Source organism: Centruroides sculpturatus, unplaced genomic scaffold (genome assembly GCF_000671375.1).
Source record: "Centruroides sculpturatus isolate CEXI.00-Female unplaced genomic scaffold, Cexi_2.0 scaffold63, whole genome shotgun sequence".
Taxonomy (NCBI): domain Eukaryota; kingdom Metazoa; phylum Arthropoda; class Arachnida; order Scorpiones; family Buthidae; genus Centruroides; species Centruroides sculpturatus.
This window is the reverse complement of record NW_019384640.1, coordinates 742,730-765,013: the sequence shown is the minus strand read 5'-3', so window position 1 is coordinate 765,013 and position 22,284 is coordinate 742,730. Positions and strand designations below refer to the sequence as shown.

Below are 22,284 nucleotides of genomic sequence, written 5' to 3'. Positions count from 1 at the left end.
TTACGAATAAAGCAGAAATATTTTTTAAGAAAGGAATAGAATGTTGTTTAGCACGACCCGCATGATTTTTTTTACTATTATTTTCTAGGGAAATCTAATAATTTACTAACGAAACGAATAAATAGGACCTAATCAGTTGGAGTGGGTGTAGGAAATGTGAAGTAGATAATCGAATGGTACTAATGAGGTTGCCCTTTCAACTTACTTCTACCAATCTTGAAAATATCACTTCGAAAATAATATTTTTTTGCCTAAATTTATATAATTTAAACCGCATTTAAGACTGTAAAAATAGTAAATTCAACGTTAAAGTGCTCTTAAAATTGTATTTTATACGTAAAATTATACGTTCTTTACGTATAACTTACATTACGTTTGTACACGTGTAATGCATAAATTACGTTCATTACGTGTACTGTTAATATACGTTTTGTATATTATTATCGAAGGAAAATAATTAAATTTATAATTATTTATTTTATTTTTATTTTTTTATAGCATAATTATGTTTTGAAAAATATCATTTTTCTCCGCACGTCAATGTCGTCAGTGACTAAAAATATTTATCATAATTACTATACTGCAAAGTATTTTTAATTAATTTACGCTTGAAAAATACTTGCACACGCATTAATGCACATTAATTAATAAATTATATGTGTAGGCTATATATTATGCGCTTCTCATAATATTTAAATTAATTTTTAAAAATTAAATTGATTAAAGATTAAAAAGCAAGAATTTATTACAAAGATTATATTTAAAAAAAGTGTTTTATGTCTTCGTACATCATTTAAAAACGTTGTAAAAAGTTTATACCTTTTAACTTATGGAACTTTATATATGTAGAAATACGTGAATGTACTCGATAGTATTACTTAAAAAGAATTTGGTATGGAGAAATGCAAGTTGGATTTTTAAAATCATACAGAAAAACGTGATTTGCTTTAAAAAAATCCGATTAAAAGTTTTGTTTCCGAGCATCCATCTTGTATATTTTTATTACAGTAGAGCAGCTATTATCAACCGGGGATATGCGTACCCCTAAGAATACGCTCTTGATGGTTTGTGAATACGCGAGAAAAAACTAATAATGGAGGATGTCCTGTAAGATTATTCGGATTTGACGGCGTCACGGTACTCGATGGTTAGTTTTAAATTAAAATATAAATATACTTTGTTATATTTATCTGTGTCCTTCCTCCAACGCTTTTCGACTTAAAAAAATACACCATTTTTGCATGTAATTGTACAGTGCTGTATATTGACTAACGAAATAAAACAGCGAAAATGGAAAATAAAACTTAGGTAAATGGGCTGCCAAGGGTTGCCAAATCAAAAAGATTGGAAACTGCTGCAATAGAGTCTATAATCCGCCACTCGCCAGCCCGACAGGTCCAGTAATTCGAATTTTGTAGGTTTTTTTTTATAGTTTTAAAGTTAAATTTTGTAGTTTATTTATATTTTTTATACTCTGTACAGTACCCTAACTGTGTTTTGCTACATTATATTAATAAACAGAATGATTTGTTCTTGTATGTAGGAGAGGGCGGGCTAGTTGTGACAGTTTTTTTTACTATTTTCTATATAATGTGTATACTAGTTGCACTTCTAAAACAAAATCATATACATTGTATACCTCATTGTTTTCCTCATTATATAAGCATAAAACCTTTAAATATTAAATAGTTCCAAGTAATTTATTATTTTCACACTTGTCACAGCATGCTCTAATCATTGGGCATGTTGTAACAAGTTGTGGCATACCTGTTGTGAATTTATTTAGAATGTTTTTCTTGTTATAATGTATATACAGTAGACCCCCCTATAACGCTTAGATACGTTCCACTTTATAAGAATTTTACGTTGTAGGAATCCTTAAATACATGAGCCAATCACAGCCCGACCCGTGTGAAGTTTACGGACTAAGGCTGTTTGAAAGGTTTTCTTCGATAAAATTAATCGATTCTAGACTAATTCGACTCAACATTTCCAAAACACGTATAATTTTTGGGAATAATCAGTATAAACTATGCTATAAACAAAAAATTGTAGGATTACTTATTGAGTGTGCACCGTTCGACTACGCCGTTGCTTACGCTTGTTTTCGTTGCGGAGCAGCGCACCAAACGGCGGCCGCGTTTTCTGATAAGTTATTTTTCTGCGAAAATTTCGTTGAACTTTGNATAATAATTACAACCGAATTTTTTAGTTTTTTTCCCCCCATATCTTTCATAATTTTTAACTTCTTTATGACAGAGTTTCTTCCACTCACTTGAAATTTATACAGATGCGACACATAATCTATTTAAAGATAATATATGGTGAAGAAAAAACAATTCATTCATTCTTTATCCAATAACCACAAGTAATTTATCGTAATTTCTTTACGAATAAAGCAGAAATATTTTTTAAGAAAGGAATAGAATGTTGTTTAGCACGACCCGCATGATTTTTTTTACTATTATTTTCTAGGGAAATCTAATAATTTACTAACGAAACGAATAAATAGGACCTAATCAGTTGGAGTGGGTGTAGGAAATGTGAAGTAGATAATCGAATGGTACTAATGAGGTCGCCCTTTCAACTTACTTCTACCAATCTTGAAAATATCACTTCGAAAATAATATTTTTTTGCCTAAATTTATATAATTTAAACCGCATTTAAGACTGTAAAAATAGTAAATTCAACGTTAAAGTGCTCTTAAAATTGTATTTTATACGTAAAATTATACGTTCTTTACGTATAACTTACATTACGTTTGTACACGTGTAATGCATAAATTACGTTCATTACGTGTACTGTTAATATACGTTTTGTATATTATTATCGAAGGAAAATAATTAAATTTATAATTATTTATTTTATTTTTATTTTTTTATAGCATAATTATTTTTTGAAAAATATCATTTTTCTCCGCACGTCAATGTCGTCAGTGACTAAAAATATTTATCATAATTACTATACTGCAAAGTATTTTTAATTAATTTACGCTTGAAAAATACTTGCACACGCATTAATGCACATTAATTAATAAATTATATGTGTAGGCTATATATTATGCGCTTCTCATAATATTTAAATTAATTTTTAAAAATTAAATTGATTAAAGATTAAAAAGCAAGAATTTATTACAAAGATTATATTTAAAAAAAGTGTTTTATGTCTTCGTACATCATTTAAAAACGTTGTAAAAAGTTTATACCTTTTAACTTATGGAACTTTATATATGTAGAAATACGTGAATGTACTCGATAGTATTACTTAAAAAGAATTTGGTATGGAGAAATGCAAGTTGGATTTTTAAAATCATACAGAAAAACGTGATTTGCTTTAAAAAAATCCGATTAAAAGTTTTGTTTCCGAGCATCCATCTTGTATATTTTTATTACAGTAGAGCAGCTATTATCAACCGGGGATATGCGTACCCCTAAGAATACGCTCTTGATGGTTTGTGAATACGCGAGAAAAAACTAATAATGGAGGATGTCCTGTAAGATTATTCGGATTTGACGGCGTCACGGTACTCGATGGTTAGTTTTAAATTAAAATATAAATATACTTTGTTATATTTATCTGTGTCCTTCCTCCAACGCTTTTCGACTTAAAAAAATACACCATTTTTGCATGTAATTGTACAGTGCTGTATATTGACTAACGAAATAAAACAGCGAAAATGGAAAATAAAACTTAGGTAAATGGGCTGCCAAGGGTTGCCAAATCAAAAAGATTGGAAACTGCTGCAATAGAGTCTATAATCCGCCACTCGCCAGCCCGACAGGTCCAGTAATTCGAATTTTGTAGGTTTTTTTTTATAGTTTTAAAGTTAAATTTTGTAGTTTATTTATATTTTTTATACTCTGTACAGTACCCTAACTGTGTTTTGCTACATTATATTAATAAACAGAATGATTTGTTCTTGTATGTAGGAGAGGGCGGGCTAGTTGTGACAGTTTTTTTTACTATTTTCTATATAATGTGTATACTAGTTGCACTTCTAAAACAAAATCATATACATTGTATACCTCATTGTTTTCCTCATTATATAAGCATAAAACCTTTAAATATTAAATAGTTCCAAGTAATTTATTATTTTCACACTTGTCACAGCATGCTCTAATCATTGGGCATGTTGTAACAAGTTGTGGCATACCTGTTGTGAATTTATTTAGAATGTTTTTCTTGTTATAATGTATATACAGTAGACCCCCCTATAACGCTTAGATACGTTCCACTTTATAAGAATTTTACGTTGTAGGAATCCTTAAATACATGAGCCAATCACAGCCCGACCCGTGTGAAGTTTACGGACTAAGGCTGTTTGAAAGGTTTTCTTCGATAAAATTAATCGATTCTAGACTAATTCGACTCAACATTTCCAAAACACGTATAATTTTTGGGAATAATCAGTATAAACTATGCTATAAACAAAAAATTGTAGGATTACTTATTGAGTGTGCACCGTTCGACTACGCCGTTGCTTACGCTTGTTTTCGTTGCGGAGCAGCGCACCAAACGGCGGCCGCGTTTTCTGATAAGTTATTTTTCTGCGAAAATTTCGTTGAACTTTGGAGACATCATTAATAGAAATAATTTTTATGGCCGTTGAATAAGAAATGTTTCTTTCACAAGAAATGTATAAAATTAGTGCTGTATTAGACTTACGGTACCTAATTTACATACTGTACAGACGATAGTTAACTCAACTTACTCGCCTAAACTCTCCGTAGCGTGGCGCTGGACGGCGGAAAGTATATATATAATTATAATAAAGTTACAATAAATTAAATTAATATATAATTATATGTACAGTACCTAATTTATATATACAGTAATTTATATATATTACTGTACAGACGATAGTAAACTCAATTTACCCGCCTAAACTCTCCGTAGCGTGGCGCTGGACGGCGGAAAGTAGTTCGGCTGCTCGTCTACTATAAGTGCAGATTCGACCAATCCTGTGGCGACACGAGTCGGCGACGACGTTTTACGAGTCCCTTTATATGAATACTGCCGCAATTTTTTCGCTACGTTATAGGAACCCACGTTATAGGGGGTCGACTGGTTTTCATAATACTGCAGTAAAATAAGAATTTGTCAATAATAAACTGAGAATAATGTAAACTATGAAATTTAAGAATAATGAAACTGAATGAGATCTATAAATCAAAATATGAAGGTTAGACTAGTCGTTAGCATATTTGACTGCAACGTAATCATCCTTATTCTCTTCATATGTTTCAGATTGACAATTAAGGCATTCATAATAAGGATTATTGTTTTGAGTCTAATAGCACTAGGATAGGAGACGTTTATGACACATTAGAGGCATTCTATAGACATTGAAGAGTCCCGTAAAATACATCTTTCTGACTACTTTTTTAGCTCTTTTACGTTATCTTGTAAGCCTGCTTTTGTTCTCTCGTTTTCCTCTATGTACAGTACAATACCTTCTCTGAAGATTATACGTTAAACGTAAGATCAACGGGGTAAGTTGTGACAGTGTCTCAATGTTGCGTGTCAAAACTAGCTAGCCCCAACCGCCGTTTTCTTCTTCTGTCTATGTAACTACAATAACATCACATTGCTACCATAGCATTCTGTTAAATAACGCCTGAAGGTCTGTTGTCCATAGACATAAAATTAATATAACTTACCAATTATTTGCTTGAACAAATCCTACTTAAAACTATCAATCAAGTTTTACTTTTGACCCTAAAAACACATTAATTACTGTAACTTCAATGCTGTACAGTATTCGTCCTCTAACTTCACACGCAATATAAACGGGATACATAGAATGTTGCAATGAGTGTTCAGTACTATCAGCCTCAAAAAGTTATAAGCTTTGTCACTACTTCCCCCTGTCACAACTATCTCCACTCTCCCCTATTGTAGTTCTATTTTTTTTTTTTAATTTAAAATTCAATAATCTGGCACCCGTTGGTCCGATATACGTCGGATTACCGAGACTCTGCTGTACTTTATGTAAGCTAGTTTCATTAGAATTAATACATCATACGCGACCTTGGATTCGAAACTGATCATTTAATTATTGTTTTAAGTATCGGTTTGAAAACATTGTAGCGTAATAAACGGGTATTAATAACGCAATTTTGATACGAATTGATGATAATTATAGTTTTCATCATTCACAAAAGCGAAAATATCATCAGATCAACCGTATAATTCTTTCCTGCACCAGCTAAAATTACACTCTAAATAATTGCAATTATTCATAAATCCGATAGCATATTTTTAAGTTAAAGAATAATAAAATTTATTGTAAAGTTTTAAGAATGTATTATTTTTTTCCAGTATAAAAATAAAAAAATAAAATAAAATAAAAGAATAAGAAGCATACGTCTAGTGCTGGCCAAGCATTTATCTTTTTATCCAGGTCTGTAGCCAGTTATGATAGAAACGAAATTGGATACCAAAATGGAAAAACCGATCTTTATAGCATCGAGATATTTGAAATGATGGTCACATACATTTAAGATAAGCTGTAGAAAATTCTTTAGTTATCTGTACAGGACTCGAAAAACAGATTCTACAAACTTACACTTTTCTATTGGTCAAATAATATTAATATAATAGTAGATAAAGTAAAAAGTATGTCTGTTAGGTACAGTTTTATTATGATGTTTATTTTTTTTTTATGCTGTACACTTCATCCTAAATGGAAAACGAATTTATAACAATTTAAGTAGAAGAGAAAACATAGAAGATTTCTGTACAATCTTCATTTGATTTTTCTTATCCTTCTACTAGAAAAATGCTTTCCTTTATCTCGTAAATGTGATTTAAAGTTTCTAAAATTATATTTTTTTTTCTAGCATTATATTTAAAGTTTACTTCTCTTCCCATTCTTACAAACTTGTTTATGAGATTGGCCATTTTACTTTTGTAAGAATGATTATTTTCTTATGATTCGTTTCCAGTTTACTACCTTAAAACTAATCTAACATGGAGGAAGAATCTTTAAAAAATTTATCTAGAAGAAATCAATTTTTCTTTATAGAAAATTTATTAATATGTAAAGTCTCCTGTAAATTTATAAAAATTGGATATTCGAGAGTGTAATTTCTAAAATGGAATTTTATAAAAATTATGAAAGGCTCGTAAAAGATTTGGAGTGGTTTACTATCAAGAGAGCATTTCTCTTTCCACATTCATTTATCTTATTATTGATTACTGTTGTAGGAGGAAAAAAAATATATAGAAAGAGAAGGAGAGAGAGGCCATTTTCTGGAGTTAAACCTCAATCATATTTTGGCTTGTAACGAAAAAAATGAAACAAGACTAACTACATTTAGAAATGTATTGAAGTAAATTATATCCACTGATGACTTATAAGTAGTACAGTTTATTGTATCAAACTGTTAAACGAATTTAAAAATATTTTTCTAGTTTAAATATTTAAATTTTTAAAATAATTCTCTCGACTTTCTTTTACCAAAACTAGCATTTCTTATGATGTTTTACGTAAGAAACGGCTTAAATTGTAAACAGATTTATATACCCTCGTACTTCTTCCCTAGGAAGGGACATCAAAAAGATGTACAAAATATTCTNACGAATTTAAAAATATTTTTCTTGTATTATTGTTTAAATTTTTAAAATAATTTATATTATTTTTCTGTAAAGTATTCGTCAAAAATACAGGAGAAAACTTCAGTTAAGTCTGTAAAGAATTTTTGAACTTCTTTAAGGTTTTTTGGGGGAATTTTTGAGTGAAGATTCTTCAATAAACCACAAAAACACGATCATGATTTATAATTTGATTCTTTTTTGATATAAAAATGTTAAAGTTTTATATAGAGAGGCGATTTTTCTAGGAAAAAAATAGATTATTTTGAAGTAAAAAATTCACAAAAGAAACTAAAAAAACAAACTTATATAATCAAAAAAGTGAAGAGTAAAGTTATTGTACAGCTATCAAACATCGACAATACCTATTGTTGAGTGCATGAAACGGTTAGGATTACCTCTAAATCTCGAAAGACCGGGTGAAAGGGAGGATTGACGAATGATTTATAACTAGGAGCTGTCTCACTAGCACAAAAAATAAAATAAAATAAAATAAAACCTTTATTTGTTTTTTCCTTTTATAACTGAGTACTTCAGAATTAAATTTCTTGATGGGGGTAAAACACTAGAATCCAATTGATCAAATTTGTTTACTACCACATTAATTACATCCGGATGGAAGACGGAAATAGGATAAAGGAGATAAAGATACCTTTCATCATTCTTATCGCTTGATATCGTATCTTGAACCAAATATTGAGCTAGGATTATCATATAACTAATGGGTTTTTGGAAAAAACAAGAGAAAATATCTCGTTTTCAACAATAACAACAACAAAAAAATATTCATACATAAAGATAGGTATTATTGGAGAATTAACGTTGGAAAGTCATTTAGTTTCAGTCTTATCTCATGTTATTGCTGTCTTATATCTAAAATTATATCTGTTTTAGATTATGAATTCCTCCACATCGGTTATTTATCTCATTATAAATAATATAAGTCTACTATAACTTAAATTTCATACGGTAAATGTGGTTATGCTCTTAAGGAAAATTACGTAATATATTAATTAAATTGATATATACATTAAATAATTTAGTAGATAATTTGATAAGCATTACTTCTTAAGATATTATTATTAATTTTTTAGGAATATCCTTTGATTTGTAGCTTCGAATTACTTCATAAAGTACCATTAAAATTGTCGTTTTTATAAGCGAATAATGCACTTTAATATATAAAAATGAATATTATTATTATTATTTAACTACCGAAATTTTGATTATTTATTACAACTAAAAATTATTTATGAATGTATTTTATAAATAAATAATGAAAAATATTGTTTAAATTACTATTTACGTACGAATATAAGAAGAATTGTAGAAGTTAAATTGATTTTTGTAGGTTTTATAAAGGTAAACTCTAACAAGTAGATTTTAAAAAAATATATATTTTTTCTTTTAAAGTAGAGTGGAGGAGTTTATCAACAACAGACAAGAATATGAACAGATAAAAAAAAAGATATATTTAGGAAGAAAGAGGAGATCTATCATCATGTTGATGTTATCAAGTCTCAAAGAATTTATTACAAAAATAGAGTATTTCTAATTCTATCNATCGAAAACATATGATGGTATTTTAACTTAATATAACAGTAATAATAAATAATGAGGTATTGTTCTAATATAAAAATACAAACGTATGACATGTTAAGATTGGTGGAATTTTCTCACAAAAAGTACAACGAAAGAAGTTTCGATATATAAATTTTATATATCTAGAGAGAGAATCTCAAACCTGATGTACCCTACGGGAAATCAACGCCCGTGTCTCTGACTATTGCTGTTGAAACTTCGGTAATCCCCTCTCTACAGTCTTCCTAAGGGACGTGACGAGCATGCGCCTTGTCTATAGATTAATGGGTAGAGAATTATTAGCTCGGGGCGACGTACGAGAAGTAAGCACTGTCGTCTGTGGAGACGGACGATGACTCATGGATTATATTCTTTTGTGTCCTAGTTAGTCGCGTGTGACAACCGGGAGTGTCTAAACAAATAATGTACCGTCCATTGCTACTCGTGTAAAGAACTCGACAAGTCGAATTAGCGAAATTTATTACCTCTCACAATTTTGTTAATATCCGTCGTGAATAAATAAAACTATAAGATTGAAACCGTCCATTTAGATATTCGCGGCGTTATTATCGAGATTATTCATCCGAATAATTGATTATTCCAATATTACAGTTACGCCTATGCCAATCTAATTCGAGTGCCATTAACGGGCTTGCGGATTTATCTGTTCATCAAAAAACAATCTTTTACAAGCCAAGTAACTTATATACTTCAAAATTTTAATTAAAGTTGCTTGGCACAATTGGGATTACTTCAACGTTTTGAAGGGTTCTTCGCAAGATTTAACAACACTTGGTTGTGCATGAGTTGAATTTTATTTGAGTCACGTACTATTGAATCTTGACAGAAAGCAGACTACATCCTCGTGTATATGACACTGCCATTCACATAATGTCTTTCGAGTAAACAGTTTAATTCTTTATTTAAGCAAGTCGACTTTCTAACAATGAAATTTGTAAAAATTTCATCATTTAACTAACTGATTTAGTATTAACTTCCTTGTTTTAATAAATCTTCCAATGTTATTGATATGTTTAATTAAATCTCTTAACGTTGCAACGTATTTTATTTTCTTATTTTAATAAACAGATGTTATAAATTGTTATCCAGAGCTGTATCATAACTATTTCTTAGTCGTAAAACATGTTGTAAACCTTTCCCAATCTTTTATTACGTATAAATATATATATATTTTAAGTCTAGATAGTGTATATATTCTTATATTTAAAAAAATATTAAATTCTTATAAGGATTTATAATGTTACAAATTAGAATTCTTGCTTAAATTCCCGAGAATGTTTAAAGTTTTACATTTGCATTTTTATAGTTATCGATTGAAACAAAACCTAAGTTCGATATTTATAACTAAATTTTGGCATCTTAAGACATAAAATTATGCCTTGGACGAAGTTTATAATTAATTAAAAGTTGCTAAATAAATAACTTTTTTACATTAAAACACGCAATGTTTTCTACATTAACCTTATGATAGGTGGAAAGGAAGAAGGGGAGAGAGTGAGATTTTTTTGAAATTTCTCACATTTATGAAAGTCGTGCAATGTGATTTTTAATTTAAAACTCTTCAGAATGCTCTCAACTACATCCTCGAAACGTTTTCATAACTGGAAGATGGCACAGTTTAAAATTCTTAACACCCTGTAAGCTGCTGTATATGAACTTAAAAGAATTCAGAAAATGTTTAATTAAAGAAGACATTTAAAATTCTATAAATCTCCAAATTTTATCATCCTTTTTCTATGTGAAATGAATTTAATTTATAATTTTTTGACCACATATTTATGAGAAACAACGTTAAAATCCCCAGCTTAATTAGGCATATCGAACATGTTCAACTCTCTTTCCCCCACTCAAAAATGCAATTACTTAAGCTTATCTAATAAATAAAACATGTAATTAGTATTTTAAATTTTCAAAGGAGATAAAAGGATTTTTTTCTCTCTCTCTTTTTACGAATCCAATTAAACAGTTGATTATATTTAAAAATACAAATTAAGCAAATAGAATTAATAAACATGAAGTTGAAGTTCTTGACTCGTATGCATTAGTTATGGAATATGAAAGGGAATTGAGTGATTCTTCATCCCTTTAATTGCTTTTGATATTTATTTTTCGTCGATATTTTTCTAATGGAAATCAATGAGGAACGTGACTTAATTTGAAATCTTGAAATTCATATCTCTTCATTAGCAAATGCTTAAATTTGCTTATTTGATGTGTAATTAGCACTAGAATGATTATCTGGAGAATATATTTAGCAGATTATTACAGCTTCATTTTTCTTGGAGAAGAGACGAGCGTTTGAATGAATGCTCATGAGAAAATGAACACATACACACTCCTCTTCTCCTATACTTCATTTAACTATTTTTGATAAATGATTATAATTATAGTGATATTATTAAGATAATAGTATTTAGATGATGATAATTATGCCATTTCGTTTTAAGTAAAGGCTGAATTTTACATTCTTGTTAGTTAAATCCATTTTAGATTCGTTTAATTAATTGGGATACAATCTTACATAATTATAAAGCATTTTAAGGAAATTTTTCCTTGTTTTGTTGACTTAAAACGTAATTTTTTTTAAATTCACTGTTCGTCTGTTTGTCTATCTGTGGTTTTATTCAGAAAATTAAAATGTATTTTTTATAAAAATTTTNCTCTTTCATTTTCTAGAACGTAAATTTAAAATTTAATTTATTTCTTTTATTCTATATACGAATTTTTATTTTTTTTTTTAACTTCAAACTAGATAAAGTAAAGTATTTATTTAAAACAGAGAAATGGATAAATTCTAGATAATTATTACATTATCTGAATTCCAGAATATCTTTTATATTCTGGAATGCAGAATAAATATAATGAACGACAAATTCACAAAAAAAATGAAGCCATTTCATTATCTATAATTGTAATTAAATTTTAGAACATATATTTTGTTTTCTCTAGAACATTAGAAATTTATTCAGTTTATTGTTATTTTTAATTTTTAATCGATAATTTTCTTGAGGGAAGATTTTCCTTGCCTTGTGGCATCACTTCTATTGTGTAAATAAATAAATGAATGAATAAAAAAAAATTAACTCTTTTCATTAATTCTAGATATAGCGTTTCTTAATCTACATAAAGAATAGAAATGAATAAATTCTAGAAAATTACATTTATCTGAATTCCTGGATATTATTTAATTCGCGAATGCGGAAGATATATGGTGAATAATAAATATATGGAAAATTAATCCATTTCATTATCTGTAATTGTAGAAAATAAAAGAAATATATTTCTGTCTAGAACAATTGAAATTGATGAATATTTTAAAATTCAAATTCAAAAAAAAAAACAAAACTAATCAATTTTTTACTCTAGAATATAAATGTAAAAATTAACCTATTTTTCTATTTTTTGATACAAATCTAGATAGATTTTGACATCTAACAATAAATTTTAATATAGAAAAATATATTATTAATATAATACTATATAAATTGAAGATATTCACGTCAGAATATTTATAAAATATTTGTAATTTTAGTATTTTTTTTCTGCTTGATAATCTGACACAGCATGAATTATCGATTTTTACTTAATTCTCCATTTTGTACATAAATAACCTGACTCTTTACTTCAATAAAGTATTATAATAAAATTTATATAATTATCTCATTATTAATTACTCCATATAATCTTATATAAAATAATTAAGTAATTTCTAAGCTAATCAAATATTTGGCACAAGTCCAGAGTTAATTGAATTATCTCAATGGTAATGATTGCTGGAAAGAGAGCAGAATCAACTCAACACACTCAATAGTTTTAGTTAGGAGATATCTTTTTTTTTTTTATTATTTAAATGCTGAGTTATGGCTAATTAAAAGAGAGAGATGCGTGAGGTACACTTAGAATGATATTTATGTTGATCGATTTTAATTTCTGATGCTGATGTTGATTTGAAAATATGAGCAAAGTAAAACCAGAGCGATGTTATCTTAAAAATTACTTAAGAAAATTTCTCTAAGCACTCTACATATTTTATCAGATTTAATTTCTTCAGAATCAGATAGGAGTTTACTACACTTTTCTAAGCATAAAATTTTGTAATTAAAAATTTTTTTACATCCTTTATTAAACTTATTATTAAAACTTTTATGTAATTTCTACTTTATTAAATATATATTTAATGAATATACAATTAAAAGTGAAAATTTTTATCCTTTAGGAAAGTATTTTTATCTCGTTGAATAAATTAAAAGAGATTTATTTAAAGGAGAAATACATAAATTTTCAATTATCTTCATAGTAACTAATATTCGAAAAAGAATAAAAATACATTAATTATTAATTATTTTAATAATTTATACGACATAATCTTATAAATATCCATAAATTATTGAAGAGAAGTTAATGTCTTTTGGTATTTAATAGTGATATATTTCTTTATTTCATCGATTAANAATTTTTTTTTATAATTTATAAACATAAAAATTAATCCGTTTTATAATCAAGAATTTAAATATAAAAATTAACTCGTTTATTTTTTTTAATTCTAGAATCAATATTTTAATCTAAATAAATAAATAAATTTAATTTAAATTCAGAAAATCGGATAAGCTAAGGATAATTATGTTTATTCTGAATTCTAGAATACAAAATTTCTCTCTAGAATAATAAAAATTCATTAATTCATTTTTTCAAGTATATATTTTTATATACTTGAAAAAATGTAAGTAAAGAAATGAATTAATTCAAAGTGGATAAATTCTAGAAAATTACAGATATTCTGGAATGCAAAATAAGATATTGACATATACAGAAAACTGTCATTTTATTATATTATTTAACTTATATTCTTATCATTATTGAAAGAAAATAAAAGAAAAATTATTTTATCTAGAATAATAGAAATTGATTATTTTTTCAAATTCAAATATAAAAATAATCTCTTTCATTTTCTAGAACGTAAATTTAAAATTTAATTTATTTCTTTTATTCTATATACGAATTTTTATTTTTTTTTTAACTTCAAACTAGATAAAGTAAAGTATTTATTTAAAACAGAGAAATGGATAAATTCTAGATAATTATTACATTATCTGAATTCCAGAATATCTTTTATATTCTGGAATGCAGAATAAATATAATGAACGACAAATTCACAAAAAAAATGAAGCCATTTCATTATCTATAATTGTAATTAAATTTTAGAACATATATTTTGTTTTCTCTAGAACATTAGAAATTTATTCAGTTTATTGTTATTTTTAATTTTTAATCGATAATTTTCTTGAGGGAAGATTTTCCTTGCCTTGTGGCATCACTTCTATTGTGTAAATAAATAAATGAATGAATAAAAAAAAATTAACTCTTTTCATTAATTCTAGATATAGCGTTTCTTAATCTACATAAAGAATAGAAATGAATAAATTCTAGAAAATTACATTTATCTGAATTCCTGGATATTATTTAATTCGCGAATGCGGAAGATATATGGTGAATAATAAATATATGGAAAATTAATCCATTTCATTATCTGTAATTGTAGAAAATAAAAGAAATATATTTCTGTCTAGAACAATTGAAATTGATGAATATTTTAAAATTCAAATTCAAAAAAAAAAACAAAACTAATCAATTTTTTACTCTAGAATATAAATGTAAAAATTAACCTATTTTTCTATTTTTTGATACAAATCTAGATAGATTTTGACATCTAACAATAAATTTTAATATAGAAAAATATATTATTAATATAATACTATATAAATTGAAGATATTCACGTCAGAATATTTATAAAATATTTGTAATTTTAGTATTTTTTTTCTGCTTGATAATCTGACACAGCATGATTTATCGATTTTTACTTAATTCTCCATTTTGTACATAAATAACCTGACTCTTTACTTCAATAAAGTATTATAATAAAATTTATATAATTATCTCATTATTAATTACTCCATATAATCTTATATAAAATAATTAAGTAATTTCTAAGCTAATCAAATATTTGGCACAAGTCCAGAGTTAATTGAATTATCTCAATGGTAATGATTGCTGGAAAGAGAGCAGAATCAACTCAACACACTCAATAGTTTTAGTTAGGAGATATCTTTTTTTTTTTTTTTATTATTTAAATGCTGAGTTATGGCTAATTAAAAGAGAGAGATGCGTGAGGTACACTTAGAATGATATTTATGTTGATCGATTTTAATTTCTGATGCTGATGTTGATTTGAAAATATGAGCAAAGTAAAACCAGAGCGATGTTATCTTAAAAATTACTTAAGAAAATTTCTCTAAGCACTCTACATATTTTATCAGATTTAATTTCTTCAGAATCAGATAGGAGTTTACTACACTTTTCTAAGCATAAAATTTTGTAATTAAAAATTTTTTTACATCCTTTATTAAACTTATTATTAAAACTTTTATGTAATTTCTACTTTATTAAATATATATTTAATGAATATACAATTAAAAGTGAAAATTTTTATCCTTTAGGAAAGTATTTTTATCTCGTTGAATAAATTAAAAGAGATTTATTTAAAGGAGAAATACATAAATTTTCAATTATCTTCATAGTAACTAATATTCGAAAAAGAATAAAAATACATTAATTATTAATTATTTTAATAATTTATACGACATAATCTTATAAATATCCATAAATTATTGAAGAGAAGTTAATGTCTTTTGGTATTTAATAGTGATATATTTCTTTATTTCATCGATTAATATTCATAATTTAAAATTGTCATGCATCATTAATTATCGAAATTTTCTAAGTCGATCTCTAAGCAATTTGAAAATTTTCTCTAATGTCTTCACTTTTTTTCTCGGTTGTAGAGCGGTTTGTTTGAAAGAAATTCGGTAAAGTTATCGCATTTTTTTTCAAATATTGACCACACTTTTTGAAAAATATATATATATATATATACATTGTCAGATATACTTTGTCCTCCTCATTAAATACAGCAGATGTCTTTTTAAAAGATTTAAATCGACTGAATTTTCGTTATACAACGAAATTTGGCAACAATTCAATTCTGATACGTTAACTATGGATTGAAAAATTGATTTTGTGTTTGTCTTTTAAGCAAATTTACTCGACAATGTAATTTTTAAATATCGTTTCAGTCACCTTTTATCATTTTTCCTATTGTTTGGGTTCATTAAATTCATTTTATAGCAAATTTTCTTCGTTTTTTTAATCGCTTCTTAATACCCAAATGCGGATTTAAGAGCATTAAAAATTGATTTATTATTTTTTTAAATATTACATTTAAAATCTATTGATATTCGAGTAATAGAATAGAATACAAGTCAACAGTTTGGATTTAAACTAAAGGTTAAGTTAAATTTAACTTTCTTCAATCGATTGTTTAAAAATGAGGAAAACAAAGGAATTTAAAGCGATTATAGGATAGAAAAGAAATAGTTTCCAAGAACAAAACTGTTATGGCGGCCATAAAAGTTAGAATAGCTCGGTACAATTGAAGAAAAAATTTAATTTTTCTATTAAAAAAAACCATAAAAACTTATTGCACGATAGCATTTAGATAATATATGCTTAGTAGAATGTTGCATTCCTCAGTAAAGTTAGAACTTTTAATAGAATCTTAATTAATCCTTTAATCTTTGTATCAGGGGGTGGTAATTCATTCCTATTAATTATAACAAGCTATGTATATTTTACGATAAACTGACAAAGATTATACAGCGTTACAAATCTAAACAGGACGCCCGCTATGTTAATTATGAGCATTGTTGAAACATTCGCCTGTTTTATCTAATTATGTGCCAAGTAATACTGACATTTACAGTAGAATTATTGCCATAGAAATGAAATTAAGGTAGATAATCAAATGTACTTTAATAAGTACGAAATTATCCTTTCCTAGAATTATTTTTTCTGTGTTTTTTTCTGAAGATTAAGTGCTTCGTCGTATCTTAATTTCATTTAATTAGTCTTATTAAGTTTTGAAAATAAAGTTGCTTGAAATTTTTAACAAGGAAAATGTGTAAAGTTTAAATATGTGATAAAGGCTATCGTTTGGAAATAACATAAAGCGAAATTACTTTTTCAACAATGGCTGGCTCAAATTACCAAAGAAGTTCATTTATTAGCGAGAGGGGGAGAAAATGTTAAACAATTTCTTCTTCTTAATAATAAAATTTGATATGCAAAGAACACATTTTGTTATACAAAGAATTAAAAAAAAAAAACATAAATTAGCCATTGCACATAAGTGACGTAATAATGTCTCATCTACTTTTATACTCCTGTTTATCCATTATGTTTCCTGAAAGAGAAAATATCTGCCAATTTACGAGCGTGAAAACTATCTTCTTGATAATTCTTTAAGGTGAAGAGATTCGATGAAAGGTATAAAGCATCCATTGTAAGACTCAAATCCTTGCAACATCCAAATGTCAACAGAGAGAGAGAGCTTTCTAGAACTTAATGGAAATCAATTCCAGTTCTGGAAATGGTTCCTAATGGAAGTTATTGGAAAACTAATCCCGATTCCTCTTAGAGAATATTTTTCAAGTATCTTTTGCTTTGCTTTTAGGTATAGAAAAAGAGTGATCTAGAATGTCTTAAGATCTTGAATGAATAGAGCCGTACAACACCATAGCTAATTTGTTGGCATTCTAGTGGAATATGTCTCAAAATCTGATATTGGCTATCATTTATTTATAGAAAAAACAGCTTATTACGATTCTGCAGGGATATGTTGTTGAGGATTTATTGATTTTATGTATTTCAGGCTACAAACTACGCTAAGGTAATTCTTGGACGTCAGTTATGTCGATAATTGCTTCTAGTTTTTCTTTAACGCTGTCATTTATAAGAATGGATCTTTTGTGGTATATAACATAGTATTTTGTTAAGAAAATTCCAGAAACTTATTAAAATTTTTCTTTTTTTTTTCGTGTAATGTTGATTAAAATTGCAAGCCTGGAGGGATTAGTTCTTAATTAGTTAGTTAATCGATACTAAACTATACCAATGCTATTGTTTTTTACATTTAAAATTATTTATAACAATTTAATTTATATTAAATTTTAAATTAGAGCTAAAATTTTGTTTGTAAAATAATTAAATTGAATTTTTTACAGCTGTAGAGGATAAACTACAGTGTTATCAATGTTTAGTGAGTGACAACAAATTATGTACTGAGGAATTCCTGGCGCCCTGTCCCACGAGCCAAGCTTTTGACAGATGCATGACTATTATCTCCAACTCTAGTAAGTATTTTCTATTATAACAAACTTAGTAGAGTAGTCTAAAACAGCATTAATTGAAGAGAACATTTTGGCGAAACGCATAAGGACCATCGATCGCCGGAGAGGAGTCCTGTGTTCTAGGGCTTATCTATCGGGGTTGTACATAGAAATCTTGTGGATAAAAACGACGAATTGAGTCCTAAGGCGATTTTCAGTTTTTGTTCTCCATATCGTTTCTTTTTACAAAAATATTCGTCTCCATAGCAACAACATATTCCACCATAAAACCTTTATCCAGTTAGAAACGGGATTATCTCGCTAAGAAATACAAATTATATTCTAGTTTTCTATAGTCATATTTTTTATTTAAATTGTTATTTTTTTGTGTAAAGGTTTTTATTCTTTGTATTTTCAGAGGATGAAGGTTATCAGATCGAAAAGAAATGTGCTTTAGCCCCGTGCAGTTTGAGAGATCCTAGTCAAAATACAGGTCTAGGCTTGGATCATTGCGACAGAAGCAAAGCAGAATTTTCCTGCATCAGTTGTTGCAAAGGAGATGGATGCAACAAAGATGGAAGTGAAAATCTTCAGTCTTTTTCCTCTTACATCATTCTTGTTCTATGTCACCTCTTAGGTTTTTTCTACAACCGAATTATTATATAATTTCTTTAACCTTTGACCTTCTATTTTATTCAGATTTTTGCTCAAATTTGTAGCTCTCTTAATTTACTTCGAGGGGTCGAGATAAACTTCAGCAAATCTGAGAACATTTCTACCTTAAGAAGAAAGGAAAATCATATCAGTTCTGTGTTTTATTGTTTCATTTTTTTAGATTAGAGGACCTTTAAAAACAAAAGCCGATTTCTGTGTAAATTTGTGCGTTGAATCGAACTGTAGCCAAATCTAGGGATCGAGTGCCAAAAATTTTGTTTTATTTACTACATATCTATATGCACAATATAAATAAATATATATATATATAAATATATATGGTTTGTATATCCAGACAATGTTCTGTGACCATCTGATCGTTTTTCTTACCTTTTCGATGGGTTTAAACCCGAAATTTGAATAGAAAACAGAAATTCTTAAATGTCTACTTACTTTAATATGTTGAAAAATGTATTTATTATATATACACGCTCACTTATGAATAGATCCGTTACTGTATTCACTCTACTCACGTTCTATTGATATAAAATCCCTAAACGAGGGAAAGAATCACTTTAATTTTTAATCATTATCATAATTAGTTTTTATTCCACGCAAAAAAAAAATTAAATGTAATCATTTCATAATTTGGTATTTTATTTTTAAGGCTTTACGGTAAACTGTTAAATCCAAAATTATTGTTGTAAATACCAGCAATAGTACAGATTTCTGCCACAAGATGGCAGTAGTTTACTATTCACTGCCATAAGTAGACTGCACCTATAGGCATTTCCTTTTTTATTTTTATTTTTTTCCTTTTTTTTTTATTCTTCCAAATTGGTTTCCGGCTCATAAAACAAGAAAAATTAGTTTTTACCGTTAATTACTTTCTTTAGCGCTGTATATAGCTTTAATTGCTTGATATTGCTCTAGATGTATATAAATAAATCAATAATAATGTCCACTAGTAATAAAAAAATTTAAATCTACCAATCAGCGACGAGATACAATAAAATTTTATTTACGTTTACGTTAATCGAAACGTATGGAGGATTTTTATTGGTTTATTTATATGGTATTTGCTTTGCTGGAAATTTTTCATCAAAAAAAATATATACAGTATATATTTAAAAAAAAAAACGTTAAAAAAAGAAATACAATATACTTTTCCTGTGACAAAAATTTCAAGCATTTATCAAATAAAATTCAATATATAGTATTATATTTATGACAAACATGTAAGCAAAATATTGAGACCCCAAATAATAAAAAAGAAATCAAACAATAGAACAAATTTGTATAAAGATCGTGTGTACACGTGTACGTTTATGTCGATTTTTAAGAAATGTAATCAGATTTAATCCTCATAATAAACATTTAAATAATCCGAAATTGTTTATTGATTTTATTTTTTTTNAAACATTTTTTAAAATAAAAATTTAGGTTATTTTATTGACTTATAAACTATTTTGTATTTATTCATGCGTTTGTTTGTCTGTTTACAAGCTTATCTAGTTACTAAATAGATAAGGGCTCAATTTCTGCATTCGCTTTATCTGTTTATTTGTCTAACCGTAAGATTTGTCGAAAAAGATTTAGATTGATGGATGTTATTATGATGTTTGTAATTAATATAATATATAACGTTAAACACTATAAGCGATTATATTATAATTATAGATGCATGCAGGGCCGTATTTACGCATTAGCTAAACAAGATGCAGCTTAGGGCCTCGTGTTATAAGACTACAGTTAGAGCCTCATATTTTTATCTATCATTACTTAATGGAAGGAAAGGGCCAATAGTATTTTATAAGTTAGAGCCTCACATTTTAGAAGAGAATGGCTAAAGGGCCTCACATTTTACATTGCTATGTAGAGGGAAGGGCCTAATATTTTATAGCTAAGGATCTCATATTGTACTGTACATACATTATTACTTAGTAAACGGAAGGGTCTGTTATATTTTATAGTTAAAGGGCCTCACATTTTACATGTATCATTACTAGATAGAAGGGAAGGGTCAGTTATATTTTATAGCTTAGAGCCACAATATACAGAATCCAGCTCAGGATACGTGCGATTAAATTAAATAATGTATTTAAACAGAAAATATGATTGAAATTTAAAAAAATAATTCGTAAAAATTCAATATTTCCGTCTACTTTCGAAGGATTTAACATACTTTTTTTGCTCACGCATTCAATATAGACTATATTTACATTAAGTGTAATTTTGGCAAATGCCGTCGTAAATTTAACGATGTTAATTACTTACATTAAAATGTTATCACGTAAATGCAGGACGTTATTTCGATTCGATCAACAAATGGAAAATAAATTTTTATTTTACACGAAAATACCTGGCGCACATTTTGCATGAGAAGAAGAAGAATCGATAGAGAAATGACAAAAGTTCAAAACCTTTCATCACTCTCCTCGCGTTAAGAACAAAATGTATGAAAAATGTTCTCTCCTTTTGTTATTTTGCATGAATGTCGCATCAAAAAAGCTTTAGTTGCACCTTTCTAAAAAAAATACATATACATGTAAACTTTCTAAAAAAGCAATTTAAAAAGATATTTTCTTATCAGAATATTTATTTATTTATTTCTGTAAATAATAAAAGATTAAAAAAGGCGTCGTGGAGTCTTTACATATGCGAAATTAGTTTAATTTTCTTTAAAAACTGCATTCTATATAAAGAAATGAATTAAAATGAATTTATATTCTAGATTATGAAACGGATTAAAATTAATCCATTTTTTTTATCTAGAATAAAATTAATTCATTTCTTTATCTAGAATAGTTAAAATAGATTAATATTTATAATTTAAATATAAAGTTAATCCGTTTCATAATGTAGAATATAGGCTAAATATGAAAATTAACTCATTTAATGGTTACAGCTTATTAAAATAAAACACGGAAGTTAAAATGTGTAGAAATTAAAAAAATATGTATATATATATCCGTTAATTATTATATAAATAGAAATTAAATTAAAATTTAATTATATAAATGAATAAGTTAATTTTATTCGCCTAATGTTTCTTTATTTAGAGTAGAAATAAATTTAAAATATTTAAAATTACTCCGTTGTTTTGATAAAATTCGTCTTTAAATGATTATATATTTTAAAATTTAAATGAGAATTTTATTAATTATAATTTATATTACATGTAATTTTTCTAGAATTATTTAATTCTT

General features: G+C 27.0%; 1 protein-coding gene across 2 annotated transcripts in view; it reads left to right on the top strand.

Annotated features, from left to right (window-relative positions):
* LOC111625973 overlaps positions 1 to 22,284 on the top strand; it is a 36,364-nt gene that overhangs the window by 5,437 nt on the left and 8,643 nt on the right. The window contains exons 2-3 of one of the 2 annotated variants that reach the window (XM_023369237.1): positions 18,317 to 18,445; positions 18,840 to 18,980. In XM_023369237.1, coding sequence (XP_023225005.1) covers positions 18,317 to 18,445; positions 18,840 to 18,980 — 270 coding nt within the window. Of the gene's footprint in view, positions 1 to 18,316; positions 18,446 to 18,839; positions 20,463 to 22,284 lie in introns of those variants that run through there. The other variant, XM_023369236.1, reaches the window with a different exon arrangement.